At 46.4% G+C, this 17,427-nt stretch overlaps 1 protein-coding gene across 4 annotated transcripts in view; it reads left to right on the top strand.

Moving 5' to 3' along the window:
- Positions 1–555: 555 nt before the first annotated feature.
- Positions 556–17,427, top strand: part of LOC310888759 (protein FAM219A-like) — a 149,182-nt gene continuing 132,310 nt past the window's right edge. For 2 of the 4 annotated variants that reach the window (XM_083815824.1, XM_083815823.1), the window contains exon 1: positions 556–714. In XM_083815824.1, coding sequence (XP_083671950.1) covers positions 688–714 — 27 coding nt within the window. In that variant the 5' untranslated portion in view covers positions 556–687. Of the gene's footprint in view, positions 748–17,427 lie in introns of all 4 variants that reach the window. The other 2 variants (XM_083815822.1, XM_083815821.1) reach the window with 1 other exon arrangement.

Here is a 17,427-nt window from a genome sequence, read left to right as displayed (position 1 = left end):
TTTGCTGTGGTGTTTGGTCAGTTTCCCAATGGGGGACGGGGGGGACATGACGACACAGCCTCCACCAAGGGCCTCTCTATGGGCCGCGGGGGGGGCTTCGTCTCCAGCAGGAGCGCCTCCTCCCCCTCCTTCCGCACTGACCTTGGTGTCTGCAGGGAGGTTTCTCACTCATCACTCTCCCAGCTGCTGTTGTGCAGCAGTTTGTTTGTTTGTTTGTTTTCGTTTTCTGTGACGCTGTGAGGTGACAGTGACAGAGACACAGCGGGGGCGCTGCTGATTGGGGACACAGGGGAATGGGGACACGGGGCGTCAGGGATGCGGGGGTGACGTCACCGCGTCGCCGCCCTGCCCCGTACCTGCCGCTGCTTGTCACCCGCTTTAGCCGGCATGGCGGCCCACCGCCCCGGCCTCCCCTCCACCAGAAGTTGACTCCAGTAGCCGTAGCAATGCGCCGATAGCGCTGCTACCGAACTCTCTCTCCCTTCCGAGCTATTCCGCGCTCTGGCTCCGCCCACTGCACTCCCGTTCTCATGAATATGCAAATGAAAGGGGAGGTGGTGGCGTCTTTGGGCCCGGAAGCGACGCGGCTGAGTCACGGCGGCGGCGATGAGGTTGCGGCGGGTGGTGGTGGGTGCGTGAGCGAGGATCCGAGAGCTTGTCCTCCTGTCCTCCCTTCCTGCCGTCACCATGATGGAGGAGATAGACCGGTTCCAGGTGCCCGCCGTGCGCGCAGAAATGCAGCCGCTGGTGAGCGGCGGGCGGGGTCGTGGCGGAGCGGGAGGGCCCGCTTGGCTGGTGCCTTGCCTGGGGGAACGGGATTAGGATTAGGGAGGGGAAAGCGGGGGTGGAGGCTCTCCTCGGGGCTGTTACATAGCGGCAGTCTCCTGCTGTGTCATGGCGGAGGGTGTGGGGGGCGGTGGCCACCAGAAAATGTGGCCCCCCGCATCCCGGTTGAGGCTCGCCTAGATCTAGTGGGTGGGAAGGAAGGAGGCATGGCTATCCCCAGGGGCTGCCGGTTGGCTGCCTGGTAGCCAACGGCTTCCTACGTGTGTGGCCACCTTACTCTGGGGCTAAGGGTTTGCTCCTGGTGCTGTGCCCCAGCAGCATGCAAGCATTGGGGTGCGTCTGGCCCTGCATCCTGCCCGGTAAAGGTCCTGTGTCTTTCTCTCCTCCTTCCTTGCCTTCCTTCCTCGTTCCCCATTTTCCTCCCCTTCTTTTCTGCCTCCTTATGGTCCCCTCCAAAGCTCATGACCTGTTGGCATCATGGTCAAGGCAGGTGGCTTCAACGCACCACCTCCTCTTGGCACCTGGAGGAAGCAGGTTCCATCCCAGCACCTGGTTGTGTGGGGTGAGCTTCTTGGAGAGGTGTGATGGACTTGACTGAAATGCCTGTACAGATCTCCTGGCAGTGGGAGTGAGACTGTTAGTGGCAGGTTCATGTTAGCCCTGAAGGTGCTTCCGAGGCTCCTGGTGTATTGAGCTGTTGGCTGTCTAGAGTTGGTGTGTGCACCTTGGTTTCTTGTGGCAACTAATGTTTATCAGCTAAATAAAAATTGAGAACGCAGTAACTGGCTTGCGAACAGAAAGGCTTTCCTATGCTGGTCTCCAAACTGATTACCTCCCGGTGATGAATTACGGGAATAGTTTCAGGCTGATCTTTTTTTATGGTTTGTTTTTTTTAGTCTGTAACCTTTGTGATGGGAAGAAAACTGTCCCTACAAGCTGTTGGGGACTTGTTGCATGCATTTTTGTTGAGCATGGTGAGGCTGGCCCTGTTATACCCACTGGTGAAGGCAGCAGGGGTAGTATTGAGATGAGTGAGTTTAGAAGAGTCGTTGGCAGACCAAAAAAACAGAACTCTTAAATACTTCCCAAAGCAGTTGGGATTTCTTATGCCCAATAAAATCCCATAATAGTAGAGGGATGGAAATGGTATTTACGTGCACATTTTTGGAGGCATAGAGTGGGCAGAACCTGAAGAGGTGACTTGGTCCAGCCCTGCTGTCTCAGGGTAGGATGTTATATCATGCAGTAATGGTAGTAAGCTTAAGAAGGTTTCCTTCCCCTCCTCAGCTGCCAAAATTATGAAAGTTTCACAGAGGAATTTCACATTTAAAAAGCAAAATATTCTGAACACAGCTAAAGGAGTTTTTTTTTCCCCCTATGCTTCAGGGTTTCTGTTGATTTTTTTTTTTTTTTTTTTTAACTAATAGAGTTCATAGTAAAAATGTGTGCATGCAAGGGACTGATGCAGTGAGTGGATGGTGGGGGATTCTTCCACGTGCTTGGGAATGCTGGCGTCAGTCTCAGGAATGGGGCAGAACGAGTCTGGTACAGCATTTCCTGTGGCACCACCTGCTTGTAGGTCCTGGTCAGCACCTGGCATGCAGGCACTGGTGCTTGCAAGGCTCCTTGCAGTTCAGAAGTTGGCTGGGGTTTGTAGCAGTCTGCTTGGCTGGCGCAATTCTGCCCCATGCTGCTGTGTTGTTCTACAGCAGCTACTGCTTGTCCTGTTCTTCTTCCTCCCCTCCCTTCTTACCCCATTCCATGTTTTTAAGTACAAAATAACTGGTGCATCTCAGGACTGTGTTTTTTTTTTTCCCTCAGTGGAAAGGCTTCAAATTCCACATGGTCCCAGAGACAGTGGTCTGTGCAATGTTGAAGGCTGAAGGAGCCTGGCAGTGTTTTCCCCATCCAAAGGGCTGAGGTAGAATCTTGTTTTCCAGGTGTGACCTGAGAGCCAGAACTCCTCAAATTTAAGAGACAGGTACAGCTGGTAAATGCTTAAGGAAAGCCATTCTCAGAATGTAGTCTGAAGCCTTTCTGATCCTATAAGTATCCAAACCTGCCACCAATACTGGCATTATTGTTCAGTTGTCTGTCAGGGGTGACAAATGGTGAAAATATTTTAGGTTGTTCTTGTTGTTCTTCATTTCTGTAGCTTCTAACTCTTGTGTTGGGGGGAAAAAATGTCTATACAAGCTGATGGGGACTTGTTCCATGCCCTACTTGTATGTATTTTTGCCAAGCAGAAGCACAAGTCTCCCTCTTGGGAGATGTCAAAAGCCTCCTGGGCAGCTGTCTTGGGGTGGCACTGCTTGAGCTGGGGCTTGGAGCAGGTGACCTCCAGAGGTTCCTGCCAACCTCAGCCTTTGTGGTGGTTCTGCACAAATGTCTGGTGCCCACAGAGTGTGCATCATGATACTAATAGTATTGTAATCACTGAGCAGGGGCAGAGTACTTGGCCCAACTATGACTTTTTGTCCAAATCCTTAAAGTTCAAATGTGTCTGGAGGGGGAACCTTGTCTCATGTCTGGCTAAGGGTTATGTTGGTGTCTTAGTACAAGGCTAAGGGCTGCCCCTAACTGGAGCTGTGTGGAGCATCGCTTGCTCTGACAAAGCCTGCTGGGATCTCTGGTTGCTGCAAGTTGCTCCCAGCTAATAATAGGGTTGGTCAGGGGTTGTGTCGCAGAGCAGATAAGTGTTTGTTGGGCTGGCCAGCTCTGTTGTGATTTCCCTACCCTTCTCATCAATTGCAATGATGTGGAGCTAGGAGGGTGGCCAGTCATTTCCTCCTCTATTCAGCCTGTTTGGATAAGCAACACTGAGTCAGACAAGCTGTCTTGATTCTGCTTGACCTCTGCAAACATGGATTATGAGAACTGCTGTGTACTAATGCTGACCCAAGAGAAGGTTCAGTGCAGGACTTAATGAGAGGGATTTGCTGCAGAGAAATGGATGGGATGGCCTACAGACCCTGGATCAACACTGACAAGTCAAGGCCCAGTGTTTCACATCTCTGCAAGATGTATTATTCTGCACGTCTTGATATTGTGGCACAATTCAGTACACATTCCTTCTGGAACACACATGTGACATCTTTCTATAATATTGGAATGGTTTTGATTCTGATTTCCTGTCTTGGATGCTGGTGGCTCTTGACTTCCATCCCCAAAATACCTGCCCTTTCAAATTAATTAATATACTAATTTACCTGGGGTCTTGTTTACTCCTAACGCTTATTATCATGTCTTCCCTATCAATGCGATGCAAACTCAACTGTGGAAACTCTGTTCTGCTTAATTTCTCTTTGATCTCTGCCTGGTCACAAGCCTTCTGTGCTCACAAAAAGGGATCTTTTCAGCAGCTGCTGGGCAGCAGGTTAGTTTCAGAGAAAGCAAAGTTCTAATGTTGCTGGGACGTATGATGTGATGAGGCCTGAAACACGCTATTTCTGGGATGCTTATGCTCTGTGGGTAGCTGTCTTTGCTGATGTGGTTGGGATTTGATGTGTTAACTTGTAACTAGAGAAATACTGCAAGCCTTTTGTTGCATTATTGTGACGATTGATGTGGGTTTTTCTCTGCTTTTTTCTTTTTTGCCTGGAAGGGTTCATAACACATCATTCTTGTTGCAGAGATAGGTATTAAACAGAGGGAGAAGTAGAGGGACGTTTGCCCAGTGAGGATGCCCAAGGGGAAGAGCATTAGTCTGGAATAGGAATGGGGCAGCCTGTAGTTATATGTGGACCTATTCTAACAAAAGTTCAGCACAGGAACCTCACTACATGCTCTTCCCATGACTTACAAGTTTGTGTTGGCTAAACTCCTGCAAAATCCTTCCTATTTTTGTTAGAATGGAATATACCGAGCACAGTGTGGTGGGGTTGTATCTTGAATTTTGGCGGTATGTGGAAGCCCTCCTGAGCATGGCTGGTGTATGGTGACAAACTGACAGGTGACAGTATTGGATCGCACATCATTCCTATATGCTAATGCAGGCAGTTGCTGTTCTTAGCACGAAAATGCAAGTAGAATAGAAGTGCATTTGCCCATATGGCATCGGTACCACTTTTCCTGAGGAAAAAGCACCTGCCAAAATGCAGCAGCTTCAGAGGAGCTTTTCCATAAACTGCGGAGACTTTGTCTTGATTTCTGTAGGTGGCAGCTGGAACACAATATTTTAATTTCCCAGTTCTCCACCTGCTTGAAAAATGGAACTCTTTGCAGAGAAATTGGGCTAATGGTTCTTATATCTACTTCTGAAGCATTGTGGGCAGGTTGGCTCCTTGCAGAGGTTTGCCATGCTGTGGAGCCTTGGGTTGGCAGCTCGAGTTGTGACTGCTAAAGCTGTTTGAAGGATTTCAATTAGCCACATCCTGCAGTGATGCTGATGGCTCTTTAGCTGAGATGCTGAATCCGTACTGATACTGGAGGTGTAAAATTTCCAGAAAACTCAAAGATACAGAAGTTGCATTTCCATACACCTGTTCTTGAAAATTAGTCTTTTTTTTCCTGTTTTTATTTTCTATCTACTGGGTACTTAGTTTTTCAAAAGCAAACTATAATTTTTAGTCAGCAGACAGTATGTGTGTTCAGCATGCTTATAAAATCTGTGTTCTTAGTTTTTGGAAATATTGACTATCTCCTGTTAGGGAAGTTGTGCCGTGCTTTAAGATCTTTTTTTTGTCTGGTGCATCTCTAAAATAAGGAAAAACCTGACATTAGAAAAGCAAGAGTTACTACCAAGCAAAAAGAAAGGTTATACCTATAGGGCTTAGAAATGGTATGTTAATGTAACGTTAGGTCTCAAGTGCAGCTAGATGAGAAACTCATCTTTCTATAAGGAAAAAGCTTCTAAAATGAAAATATCATCCCTATGTATATTCATGGTAATGTAGCCCAGGGGTTACTGAGCTATATGTTTTGTAAATGCCTACAGTACATGAGACTTGTAATGAGTCAGTACTACGAGTTCGGAAATATTTCTATTTCAGATGGCACTTCCTTTAGTTATACAATCTGACTTGATGTGCTGCAGTGTCATTTATAGCCAGAGTCGTAAGAATGATCTACCTGAATACTTTGGTTATGTAATGGTTGTTGTCCCCCATTCTGTATCAGGCCTTTGGTGCAGAGGTACAGGAGCAATCTCCATTTTTCCCCCAGGCCACGGAAGAGCTTGAACAGTTATTCTAGCACAGGCTGTGCTGAGGGATGCGGCTGCTTCTGCCAAAGGGTGCAGGAGCCCTGGCTCTGCAGGCTGCTGCTTCTTTTCTACTACTTTGCACAAACTATTAAACGTATTTCTTCTGTCAGTCGTGTTGGGAGATAGATTCATGAGCGAAGAAAGGTGTTTAAACAGCGGCACTGCGAACTTGATGAAGAATTCTACCTCCATCCACAGTCTCCACTAGGGATTCTTCCATACCTCTGTGGGAACAGAAATGTTGTTTTTGCACAGTTACATTGTTTAGAGGGAAGGAATGTGGTATTGAGATATGCTTGCAGTGATAACAAAGCTTACCAGACAACCTTGTAAAATGCAGGCAACTGGACTCCTTAGTGCAGTTAGGTGAAAATAACGGTGTCTGAGTCAAGTCAGATAAGGGAAGAAACATTACCACCTCAAAGAGTATAAAAGTCAAAAGAAATTTGTAAAATAACAGGCTGGCAACTGAAAGCCATGTATTATCTGTGAAGCATTGGATAGGTTATGAACCTGGACTACCCAGTCAATGGGGAAACAGGGGAGGGTCCCAGTCACAGAATGATCTAGGTTGGAAGAGACCTCCAAGATCACCTAGTCCAACCTCTGACCTAACACTAACGAGTCCTCCACTAAACCATATCACTAAGCTCTATATCTAAACGTCTCTTAAAGACCTCCAGGGATGGTGACTCAACCACTTCCCTGGGCAGCCCATTCCAATGCCTAACAACCCTTTCAGTAAAGAAGTTCTTCCTAACATCCAACCTAAACCTCCCCTGGCGTAACTTTAGCCCATTCCCCCTCGTCCTGTCACCAGGCACATGGGAGAATAGACCAACCCCCACCTCTCTACAGCCTCCTTTAAGGTACCTATAGAGAGCGATAAGGTCGCCCCTGAGCCTCCTCTTCTCCAGGCTGAACAATCCCAGCTCCCTCAGCCGCTCCTCGTAAGCCTTGTTCTCCAGACCCCTCACCAGCTTGGTCGCCCTTCTCTGGACTCTCTCGAGCACCTCCATGTCCTTCTTGTAGCGAGGGGCCCAAAACTGAACACAGTACTCGAGGTGCGGCCTCACCAGAGCTGTGTACAGGGGGACAATCGCTTCTTTGAGAAATGAAGTATATAAACTATACTATGTGACTAGTAGGCGTGTTTCTGCTTGTGGGACACCTGCCATTGCAATCGCGACTAAAAATGCTACTTCACTGAGATCCTTGCCTGAGCTTATGTTATTGGCTACAGCGTGTTTCTCACAATTTGGGGGCTCGTCCCGGATCCAGTCACCTACCGGGGAGACCTGCTGCAGCAGCAGGAAGGCATGCCCTGCTGATTTCAGGGGTTCTGTGCATCTACGGTGGTGGTTTTGTGGAGAGCTGACAGAGGGCCCGAGACTGATTAAAGAGGCAGGATCTGTGAAGTAGTGGGGAACGGAAGAAGGTAGGCACTTCTGGTTTGAGAACTGATCTGGTAACTCTGTGCACAGACCAAGGTAAGAAATATTAAGTATTGCCTTGGGGGTCGGGTGAGACTCTGTGTGATGTGTGATTGAGACGTACTTTTGTACGAAGCGAGTGTGGAGTCCTGATCCTGTTGTCGTTTAACCCGGCTGCCAGCTAAGCACGACACAGCCATTTGCTCACCCTCCCCCCACCCTCTCTGGGATGGGGGAGAGAAACGGGAAAGTGAAGCCTGTGGCTTGAGATAGAGACAGTTTATTAAGACAGAAAAAAAAAAATGATGATGACAGTACTACTACTACTGTGTACGAAACAAGTGATGCACAATGCAATTGCTCACCACCCGCTGACCGATGCCCAGCCTATCCCCGAGCAGCCGGCCCACCACCCTGGCCAGCCACCCCTATATATTGTTTAGCATGACGTCAGATGGTATGGAATACCCCTTTGGCCAGTTTGGGTCAGCTGTCCTGGGTCTGTCCCCTCCCAGCTCCTGCTGCACCCCCAGCCTGCTCGCTGGCAGGACAGAGCGAGAAGCCGAAAAGCCCTTGGCCTGGTGTAAACACTGCTCTGCAACAATTAAAACATCAGCATGTTATCAGCGCTCTTCTCATCCTAATCCAAAACATAGCACCCTACCATCTACTAGGAGGAAAATTAACTCTATCCTAACTGAAACCAGGACAGATATCCACCCCTTATTCCATACCACTTATGTCATGCTCAGGTTACACCCTTTCCAATACATTCCAATTAATCACCATTTTCATCTATGGTATATAGAATGTCCACAGAATTTGCATAGGCCATGACTGGCTTTGGGCTCCATCTGTCTCAGCAGTCTTCCAGGGCAGAAGCGATGCTGTGTGGTGTTGGATCGTCACATGTTGAAGCCTATTGTCATTACATCACATCTCTGTGCCTGTCCAATTCTATCAAAATTCATTCATCATTATCTGTGTGGCTCTTACTGTGATACCATTAACAGGACATTGATACATAGCAATCATGGTAGTGATGACATACAGTATTAGATAATAATTAACATAATACAATTCAACTCATGGGCTATTCTCACCCAGTATTAAATCCCCTTGAGGTACACACCGGACCTCCCCATTCTTTTGCATCACCCACCGAGTGCATCCAGGTCCCTGAGCAAAAGCAATCCCACGAATGGGTTTGCCTTTTCCTGAGGCAGGAGTAGCCCAGACTGTTTTACCCAGCATGTTTCTTACGTGCACTACAGGAACTTTATCCCCTTCTACAGTGCGTAACAGGTTTGATTGGGCAGGTCCAGCTCGGTTGGCAGATCCCCTAGTATTGACTAACCAGGTGGCCTTTCCCAAATGTGTATCCCGATGTTTGAATGTCCCAGCACCCATTGCTTTCAGTGTAGTCTTTAACAGTCCATTGTATCACTCAACTTTCCCGGAGGCTGGTGCATGATAGGGGATGTGATACACCCACTCAATACCATGTTCTTTGGCCCAAGTGTCTATAAGGTTGTTTCGGAAATGAGTCCCGTTGTCTGACTCAATTCTCTCTGGGGTGCCATGTTGCCATAGGACTTGCTTTTCAAGGCCCAGGATAGTGTTCCGGGCGGTGACATGGGGCACAGGATATGTTTCCAGCCATCCGGTGGTTGCTTCCACCATTGTAAGTACGTGGCGCTTGCCGTTGCGGGTTTGAGGGAGTGTGATGTAAGCAATCTGCCAGGCCGCTCCATATATTTATATTTCAGCCATCATCCTCCATACCAAAGAGGCTTTGACCGTTTGGCTTGCTTGATTGCAGCACATGTTTCACAGTCATGAATAACCTGTGCTATAGTGTCCATGGTCAGGTCCACCCCTCGATCACGAGCCCATCTGTATGTTGCATCTCTACCTTGATGGCCTGAGGTGTCATGGGCCCATTGGGCTATAAATAATTCACCTTTATGTTGCCAGTCCAGGTCCACCTGGGCCACTTCAATCTTAGCAGCCTGATCCACCTGCTGGTTGTTTTGATGTTCTTCAGTAGCCCGATTCTTGGGCACGTGAGCATCTACATGGCGTACCTTTACAACCAGGTTCTCTACCTGGGCAGCCATATCTTGCCACAATGCAGCAGCCCAGATGGGTTTGCCCCTGCGCTGCCAGTTGTTCTGCTTCCACTGCTGTAACCACCCCCACAGGGCATTTGCTACCATCCATGAATCAGTATAGAGATAGAGAACTGGCCACTTTTCTCGTTCAGCAATATCTAAAGCCAGCTGGATGGCTTTCACTTCTGCAAACTGACTCGATTCACCTTCTCCCTCAGCAGCTTCTGCAACTCGTCGTGTAGGACTCCATACAGCAGCCTTCCATCTCCGATGCTTTCCCACAATACGACAGGACCCATCAGTGAACAAGGCATATTTCTTCTCATTTTCTGGTAGCTTGTTGTACAGTGGGGCTTCTTCAGCACGGACCACCTCCTCCTCTGATGATATCCCAAAGTATTTGCCTTCTGGTCAGTCCATAATAACTTCCTGGGCGATTGGGGTTTCCTATCCGAGCCCGCTGAGTCATCAGTGCAACCCACTTGCTCCATGTAGCATCAGTTGCATGATGTGTAGAGGGGACCCTTCCTTTGAACATGCAGCCTAGTACCGGCAGTCGGGGTGCCAGGAGGAGCTGTGCTTTAGTATGGACCACTTCCAAAGCAGATCGAACTCCTTCATATGCTGCCAATATCTCCTTTTCGGTTGGAGTGTAGTGGGCCTCAGATCCTCTGTATCCGTGACTCCAAAACCCTAGGGGTCGACCTAGCGTTTCCCCAGGCCATATGGGACTATTAAAAGGTGAATGAGTCTTGCTGATCACTCCTTGGCTCTCCAGTTGACGAATTAGCTTATGGATGGGAATCAGGGACTCTCGGTTGGTGCGATATTGCTGCTGGTGCACAGTTGTGGTGGCGATTGGCACCTGCTGTTCTTCGACCCTCAGCAACCCCACAACAGAAGAGTCCTCCGGGACACCGGGCAAGGCAGACAACTGTTTAATGTCCTCTGTCTCTAAGGCAGTGGATTCATCTTGAATCCACTTCATCTGCCACCTTTATCTCTGACAGCTAACCAGATTTTGGCATATTTTCATCCAAGAATTGGGGAGATTCCATTCAAAGAAGAAAAAGACACTGGGTAGTTGGAGTTTGAACTGGAGGCTGAAGTCACTGGGATAAAGAGATAAAGAGTGAAAGAAAGCAAGAGACTCATGTCAGAGGAGAGGGCAAATACAAGACAGGCAGAAGAAGGGCAGGCAACTGCCGCATGTAGGGAAAGAAAAAAAAAAAAAGGGTTGATCACAAAGCACTCAAAGAACCCACAGCCATGGAAGCGAAGGAGGGACTGGAAGTGACACATGGTAAAAGAGAAGAACCTGATACCACTCGGGTAACTGTCTCAGCTTTGAGCACAATCTCAGGAAGAAAATTTTCAAAGGGAAAGCAGTCAGCAGTGAAAAACCTACGAGGCAGAACAGAACAAAGAAATACAAGGGAAGTAGAGGAATGAAAAGTATGGGGATAGGTGAAAAGAGCATAATGCTATAGGAGAACTTGCAGTGAAAAGGACAAGGGTGGAAAGCCATGGAAACGATGCTCAGAAGAAAAAGCAGTCTCACAGGCAAGTAGCAAGCTTGTTTCCTGCTTTTTTACGAACACTGGCAGAGAGGAAGAACGTGTCTGAGACACAAGTGCAGGGCTTTGCTCGTTTGCTTTCAAAAGAGATTTTCTTGACAAGAATTGGGATCTAGACCTTGACTCACCAATTAATTTTACAGTAGCCATCAGGCCCCAGTAAATACCAGTCATCGGGCCCTGATGGAGCAGTGAGTCGTGCAAAGGCGCAGCCATCCACTCCTGTGACTCTCCAAGCCCCAGTGATGTGGGCTGTACTTTAAATCAGTAAAAATGAGACAAAAGCCTCTGGAGTCCAGAGCCAGCTAGTGATTCACACAATTCCTCCACTGCAAGAATATTCCAGTCGATGAAAATGCACAAAACAGCAGTTAGATTTAACAAGCACAGGCAAATATAGGAAAGGCAGTACAGGACAAGGTAAAGTTATTTTCTTTTAAGTAATTGTAATGGAAGTTATGGGAAAACCCAAAAATCCAAAGAGTTTAAACAGTTTGTGATGTTTCAAGAACTTCAGTGTGCCGTAAAGGCATTCTTTTTATTTTAATTAAGTTTTTCTAATAACATGTGAATCAAAGCCTATCCATTTCAGAGTTTTTGAGATAATGGGTTACTGAAAGTGATTGAATATGTGTTATGGTTTAACCCGGCTGGTAGCTAAGCACCACACAGCTGTTTAATGTCCTCTGTCTCCAAGGCAGCTATGCCAAAAGCCCAGCGGAACCCTTTTGGGTCCTTGAAATATCCTCTTCTAAGATAGTCTATGCCAAGGATGCACGGAGCATCCGGGCCAGTCACAATACGGTGCTTTTGCCACTCATTACCGGTTAGACTCACTTCAGCCTCCAATACAGTTAACTGCTGGGATCCCCCTGTCACACCATAAATACAGATGGGCTCTGGCCCTTTATAGCTTGATGGCATTAGAGTACATTGTGCACCGGTGTCTACTAAAGCCTTATACTTCTGTGCGTCTGACGTGCCAGGCCATCGAATCCACACAGTCCAATAAACTCGATTGTCCCTTTCCTCCCCCTGGCTGGAGGCAGGGCCCCTTTAGTCCTGGTCAGAATCTTCATTTCTGTGTCTAAAGGACTGCCTGCTGGAAGTTGGAGCAGCAAACTTTTCAGAGAATCCCTTTTTCCCTATTGTTTTTCCTTGCAACTCACATACCCGTGCCTCTAGGGTTGCAGTAGATTTTCCATCCCATTTTCTCATGTCCTGTCCATGGTCACGTAGGTAAAACCACAGGGTGGCGCGGTGTGTGTGCCCACCATATTGTCTTCCTTGCATAGATGAACGTTTACCCCTAATAGCTGAGACACTGGTTTGTACAGGTGGGGAGGAAAATAATCTCTCTTCAAGTTGGTGGAACTCTTCAGAAAGTTTCTCCACAGCTGAGAGACAGGCCTGTAGGGAAGAGGAGAGACTTTCTTCATACTGCCAGAGTTGTTTAGTCAATTCATCCGCTGTGGGTTCCTCATCCTCTTTCCAGGCCATTACTGCCAATGAGCTGGCATATGATGATGGTGCACTCCGTACAAACTTCCGCCACATGGGTCGTGTACACTGGACTTCATCTGGACCTGTGGATATTTGTTCGTTGTCTAGGTCCCTATAAATCACCTCCCGTATGGCTAATTCCCTCAGGTACTGGATTCCCTTCTCCATAGTGGTCTACTTGCCTGGTAGACATACAAGTTCTTCCTTGAAGGGATACCTTTCCTGCACAGCTGACAGGAGACGCCTCCAGAGGCTGCGAGATCGTGCTCCATCTCCAATTGCTTTGTCAATGCATGCGTCTCTAGCAAGGGATCCCAGCCGCCTGGCTTCCCTGCCCTCTAATTCCACACAATTGGCTCCCGTGTCCCAGCACCGGAGCAGCCAGGTGACAAGCTGCTCACCTATACAGCGACCAAAATCTTTTCGCACATCTCGTAGCTCACGCTGGTATAGGGTTCGGGTAGTTACTGTTGATTTTTCGACATCCTCATCTTCATCCTCCTGCACCTCTGATGGCCCAGCCTCGTCTTCTCTATACCCAGGCCTAGCAGAAGACTCTCTGCGTTCTAAACGACCTGAGCCTCTATACCATTTTTTCACCTACAGGGGCAACTTGCACTGCTACAGCTCGTTTCTCTAACCCAGCCACAGGGCCTGCTACAGGGGTTGGAATACACGCTGGGCCCATCACAGGGGTTGGAGCGGCTGCAGTAGCTGGAGTGGCAGGACAGAGCGAGAAGCTGAAAAGTCCTTGGCTTGGCGTAAGCACTGCTCTGCAACAATTAAAACATCAGCATGTTATCAGCGCTCTTCTCATCCTAATCCAAAACATAGCACCCTACCAGCTACTAGGAGGAAAATTAACTCTGTCCTTACTGAAACCAGGCTGTGACTTGTCTCATATTTTTGTTCGTATGCAGCCCCAGGTGAGAACAAACCATAGTTTCTGTCTCGGTGTCAAAGATTAGACATCGTCTTTGTTTTTAGCTAATCTTTTAGCCATCTTTGTTTTTATCCATGTTTTTAGCCAAGCTAGTTCTAGGATCACAGCTCTTAGATCATGCAGGTCTAATTCTGTTAGAGATGAGGAGATAAGGGGATTCAAATCCGCCCCAAAACCTCTAAATGTTGCCAGTGGCCTGTTTGAGTGCAAGGACCTTCACCTGTGGTGGTTGACACAGTAGTAGAGAAGTATACTACCTGAATACTCACAGTGGCTTGTTCTCAGTGGTAGTAGCCCATTTGTGGGGTTTAACTTTTAATCTGAAACTTGTCTTGTGGTCAGTAGCTTCAAGCAGGTTGGGGTGTGATAAAGGACGACTTTTAAATTTTTTTCTGAAATCTGCAGAACCAGAACATCCAAGGAGCTGTCTGAACAGATCGACCTTCTGAGAAACGAGAGAGGGAGGAAAAGCTGTGTTGCATTGGGAGCATGCTGTTAATTGAAAAGAAAAACCAATTAGGAATGTTCCTGACCAGAGACTGCATTTAAATCTGTTGTCTGGCAGGATCTTGTGGCTGATGCTTCTAAAAACAATACGCTCTTCTGTGTAAAAGCATGATTTTCTTCTCATCCACATGCACATAGTGCAAATAGAAAATACGTTGTCTCCGATGGCTAGAGCAGTCCCTCTAGCTGAGCACCATGCAGACACAGGGCTCCCGCAGGCCCTTTTCTGTCAGTTGGGGCATGGAAAGGGGTCTCAGCTGGTGATCACACTGATGGAGCAAAACAAGTGATGGTTCACCCTTACCAGCATGGCCTGTACCATTTTCAGAAGGGGTCTCAGGTATGGCAAAATGTACAGTGAGTGTTCCTGTGGCACGGCTTCCCTCTGCTTCCCCTTGTTGTTGTTGGGGGACTGCTTTGTTCCACTGGCAAAATGGATTTTGGGAAGTACAGCCTGGGTCATCAAAATGCTGTTGCATCTTTAGACATAGCACTGAGCCCTAATGGTTGCAAATGTGGATTTAGTTTGAAAGCACAAAGGAAGGCACAATGCCTGAACCTTGGTTCTCATAGCAGCTGCTTTTGGGACACGTGGAATAAGAGAGAGCCAAATACAACATCCCTTGAGACAAGCTGTGGGAGAGAGGCAGAATAGGTGGACTCTGATCTAGAACAAGTTTTGAGATCTTATGATTTAAGCTGTTTAATAAAAGGTGGAATAATAGTGGAAGTGAAGAGGTTTTCAGTTAGTTGTGTAAGTGATGAATGTGTAACGAATGTTTCACAGGATCTACCTGATATGGAAGCAGGAGGAAACTTTTTCTAAGTTTAGGATTCCTAAACTCTAGGCAATCTTGCAGCAGAATTATGATGCAGTCCAGGGAAAGGTTTAACTATTTCTCTTTCTCCCTGCCAACCACTTTCAGGTCTGTGGGTCTGTCTAGATCTCTGTAAAGTTTCTTTATCTAAGAAAAAAAAATCGAATAGCAGTCCTGAGAATAGCTGTAGGAACAGCATGTTCACAGGCTTTAAAGATGGAGGTCACCTAGCCTGTTGGAGCATGTAAAAGCTGTACTTCGCATTGGGTTGTTGGCATCTGATAATCCTAGGGGAAACTTCTAGCTAGTGTGACTCAATTTCTGTATATCTGCATATGTCAAAAGTTGGGTTTAGATTCCAGTTTTGGTCACTATGCTGGGATTGAGGAAAATGGGTATGGTAAAGGAGTTATAGGAAGTCCAATGTTTCTTGTAAATGCGTTATATGATACTTGCACTGAGATTTAACTGGCACGAATTGCTACTTTGGGATGTTAATGCAGGGCCTGAATGTATAGTCTGGAATTCTTCAAAGCACTAGTGATTCTTCTGCTGCTGCAATGGAGTAAAAAGACATACTACTCCTTTTCAGCTATTCCAGCAGAGCCAAACCCTTCAGTGGATATGCTTTAGCCAGCATATCACAAAAGCACTTCCCCATGAAAAGAATATCTTGTAGCTCTTGCAAAAATTGGGGCAAAGTGATTGTGAAAATAACTGAGATGATCCATGCTGTGCATGTAAGAATTATTATAAAGAGATTATCTGGTTAGGGGAAAATGCTTCATTTGGATTATGTAGCTACGTATAATTTATAAGCCATGCTTCTTCAGAAAAAGTTTCCTCATGCTGCAGTGGGAAATGTCAGATGTGAGCTTTTATTAACACTAAGGTTCTGTATTTGCAGCATTAAATTCTTTAAGATTAATCTCTGAATTGGGGGAAAAAATTCTTTAGGTAGAGAGCAACCCAGCAAAAAAAAGGTTGTCTCCCCAGGTTCACTGGTGTTACACTTCAGGAATCTGCAGGTGCTTTTGTTTTAATTTGTAGAGGTGTGAAGCTTGCTGCTTGGTTTGCGGCTATAGGCGGTCTCAGTTTGAGAAATGTGGAATATATATATGACAAACTCTTTTCAGTGACTAGGATTCTGGTCATTGATCAGTCTGGGCCTGAGATAGAGGATGTATGTGCTAGTGTTGCCAAGGTACCGGCTCTGTTTTCAACTCTGCTCTATAATTTAGTAATCCACAGTGTAGACTCTAATACTGCCAGTGTTTTCCCTTGCTTGTCCATATGATTAACCCTTGAAGCAATATTTAGTACAAAAGTGCCTGTGTAGAGGTGCTGTTCAGAAGAGGTAGTGGTCAATGCCCTAGTAAAAGCCTAGCTGGAGAGGCACAAGGTGCTCATACTGGCATGAGAGATGTGTGTTTGCTGGCTTACTTTCTTTGCCTGTTCTACGGTTCTGTGATTCTGTTTCATGAGCAAAAAGTTTGCTTTTTTTTCTTGATAAGCTATGGCAGCTTGGCAATGGCTGTGATGCTAAGTGACCATTGATAATTTTGCTAAAATGAGTAGCGAAATTCAGTATTAAGCCTTCAGACTTCCCAACTTCCAAGTCCACACCTGGTTAAGAGTTTATTTTTCTTGACTGCACTAAGTCCTGATAGCTCTGGCAAATGTTCTTATTTGGTTTGAGGGTCAAACACTTCATTTTCGTTTCTGACTTGTTTTTTTTTTCTGTGGAAGACTAGTCAGAATTATAGGACACGTGAGTTTTTTTAATAGATACATAGGGACCCAAAAACAAGTCCTGATGCATTTCCTTGTTGTCTACTTCTTTCCAGACCAGTTGTTTTGGTGTTGTGTTTTGTTTTTTGGTGTTTTTTTTTTTTGTTTTGTTTTTGTTTTTTTTGTTTTGCTTTTGAGAGAGAGATTTTCAAATGGCCACTGAAGTCTGGCTTGCTTTATTAATGAATAACTGGGAGAAAGCTAAATGTTTTTTACCACAGGTATTTCCCATTGGTATGGAGGCTGGTAGAAATTGCGGAAGAACCTGCTGGGAGACTTTACATAAATTCAAAACTCATTAACATCACAGGGAATTATTAGCAGTTAGTTGCAATGGTGATAAGGTTTTCATGCTGACGCACAGATCTGGGAGGCATGGCTGAGGCAGGCCTATTAAATACCACTCCAAATTTGACCTTCTGAAGTGTATTAGACCCTTGCTGGGATTTTTATTCTCTTGTTATCATGAACTTCTTTTGGTTTAGCAGCATTGAAGAACCTGCTTTTAATGGTCTGAAACACTTCTTCAGGCTGTGATCTTAATTGATAAACATGACATCCTTTATTTTTGCATAATAAAAAGGATGAATTGACTTCAGACTTGAAAAATTAAAGATACTTTTCCTTGGTTATTACTGTGGCACGGGACTTAATTCTGTTGATTGCCAACACATTGTTTGTTTGTGGTTTTTTTTTTTTTCTGGGACATATATAGGATGGCCTGAGCACAGTGAGATAGAGGCAAGGAAGTG

Source organism: Anser anser (assembly GCF_964211835.1).
Source record: "Anser anser genome assembly, chromosome: W".
Taxonomy (NCBI): domain Eukaryota; kingdom Metazoa; phylum Chordata; class Aves; order Anseriformes; family Anatidae; genus Anser; species Anser anser.
This window is presented reverse-complemented; position numbering and strand designations above follow the sequence as displayed.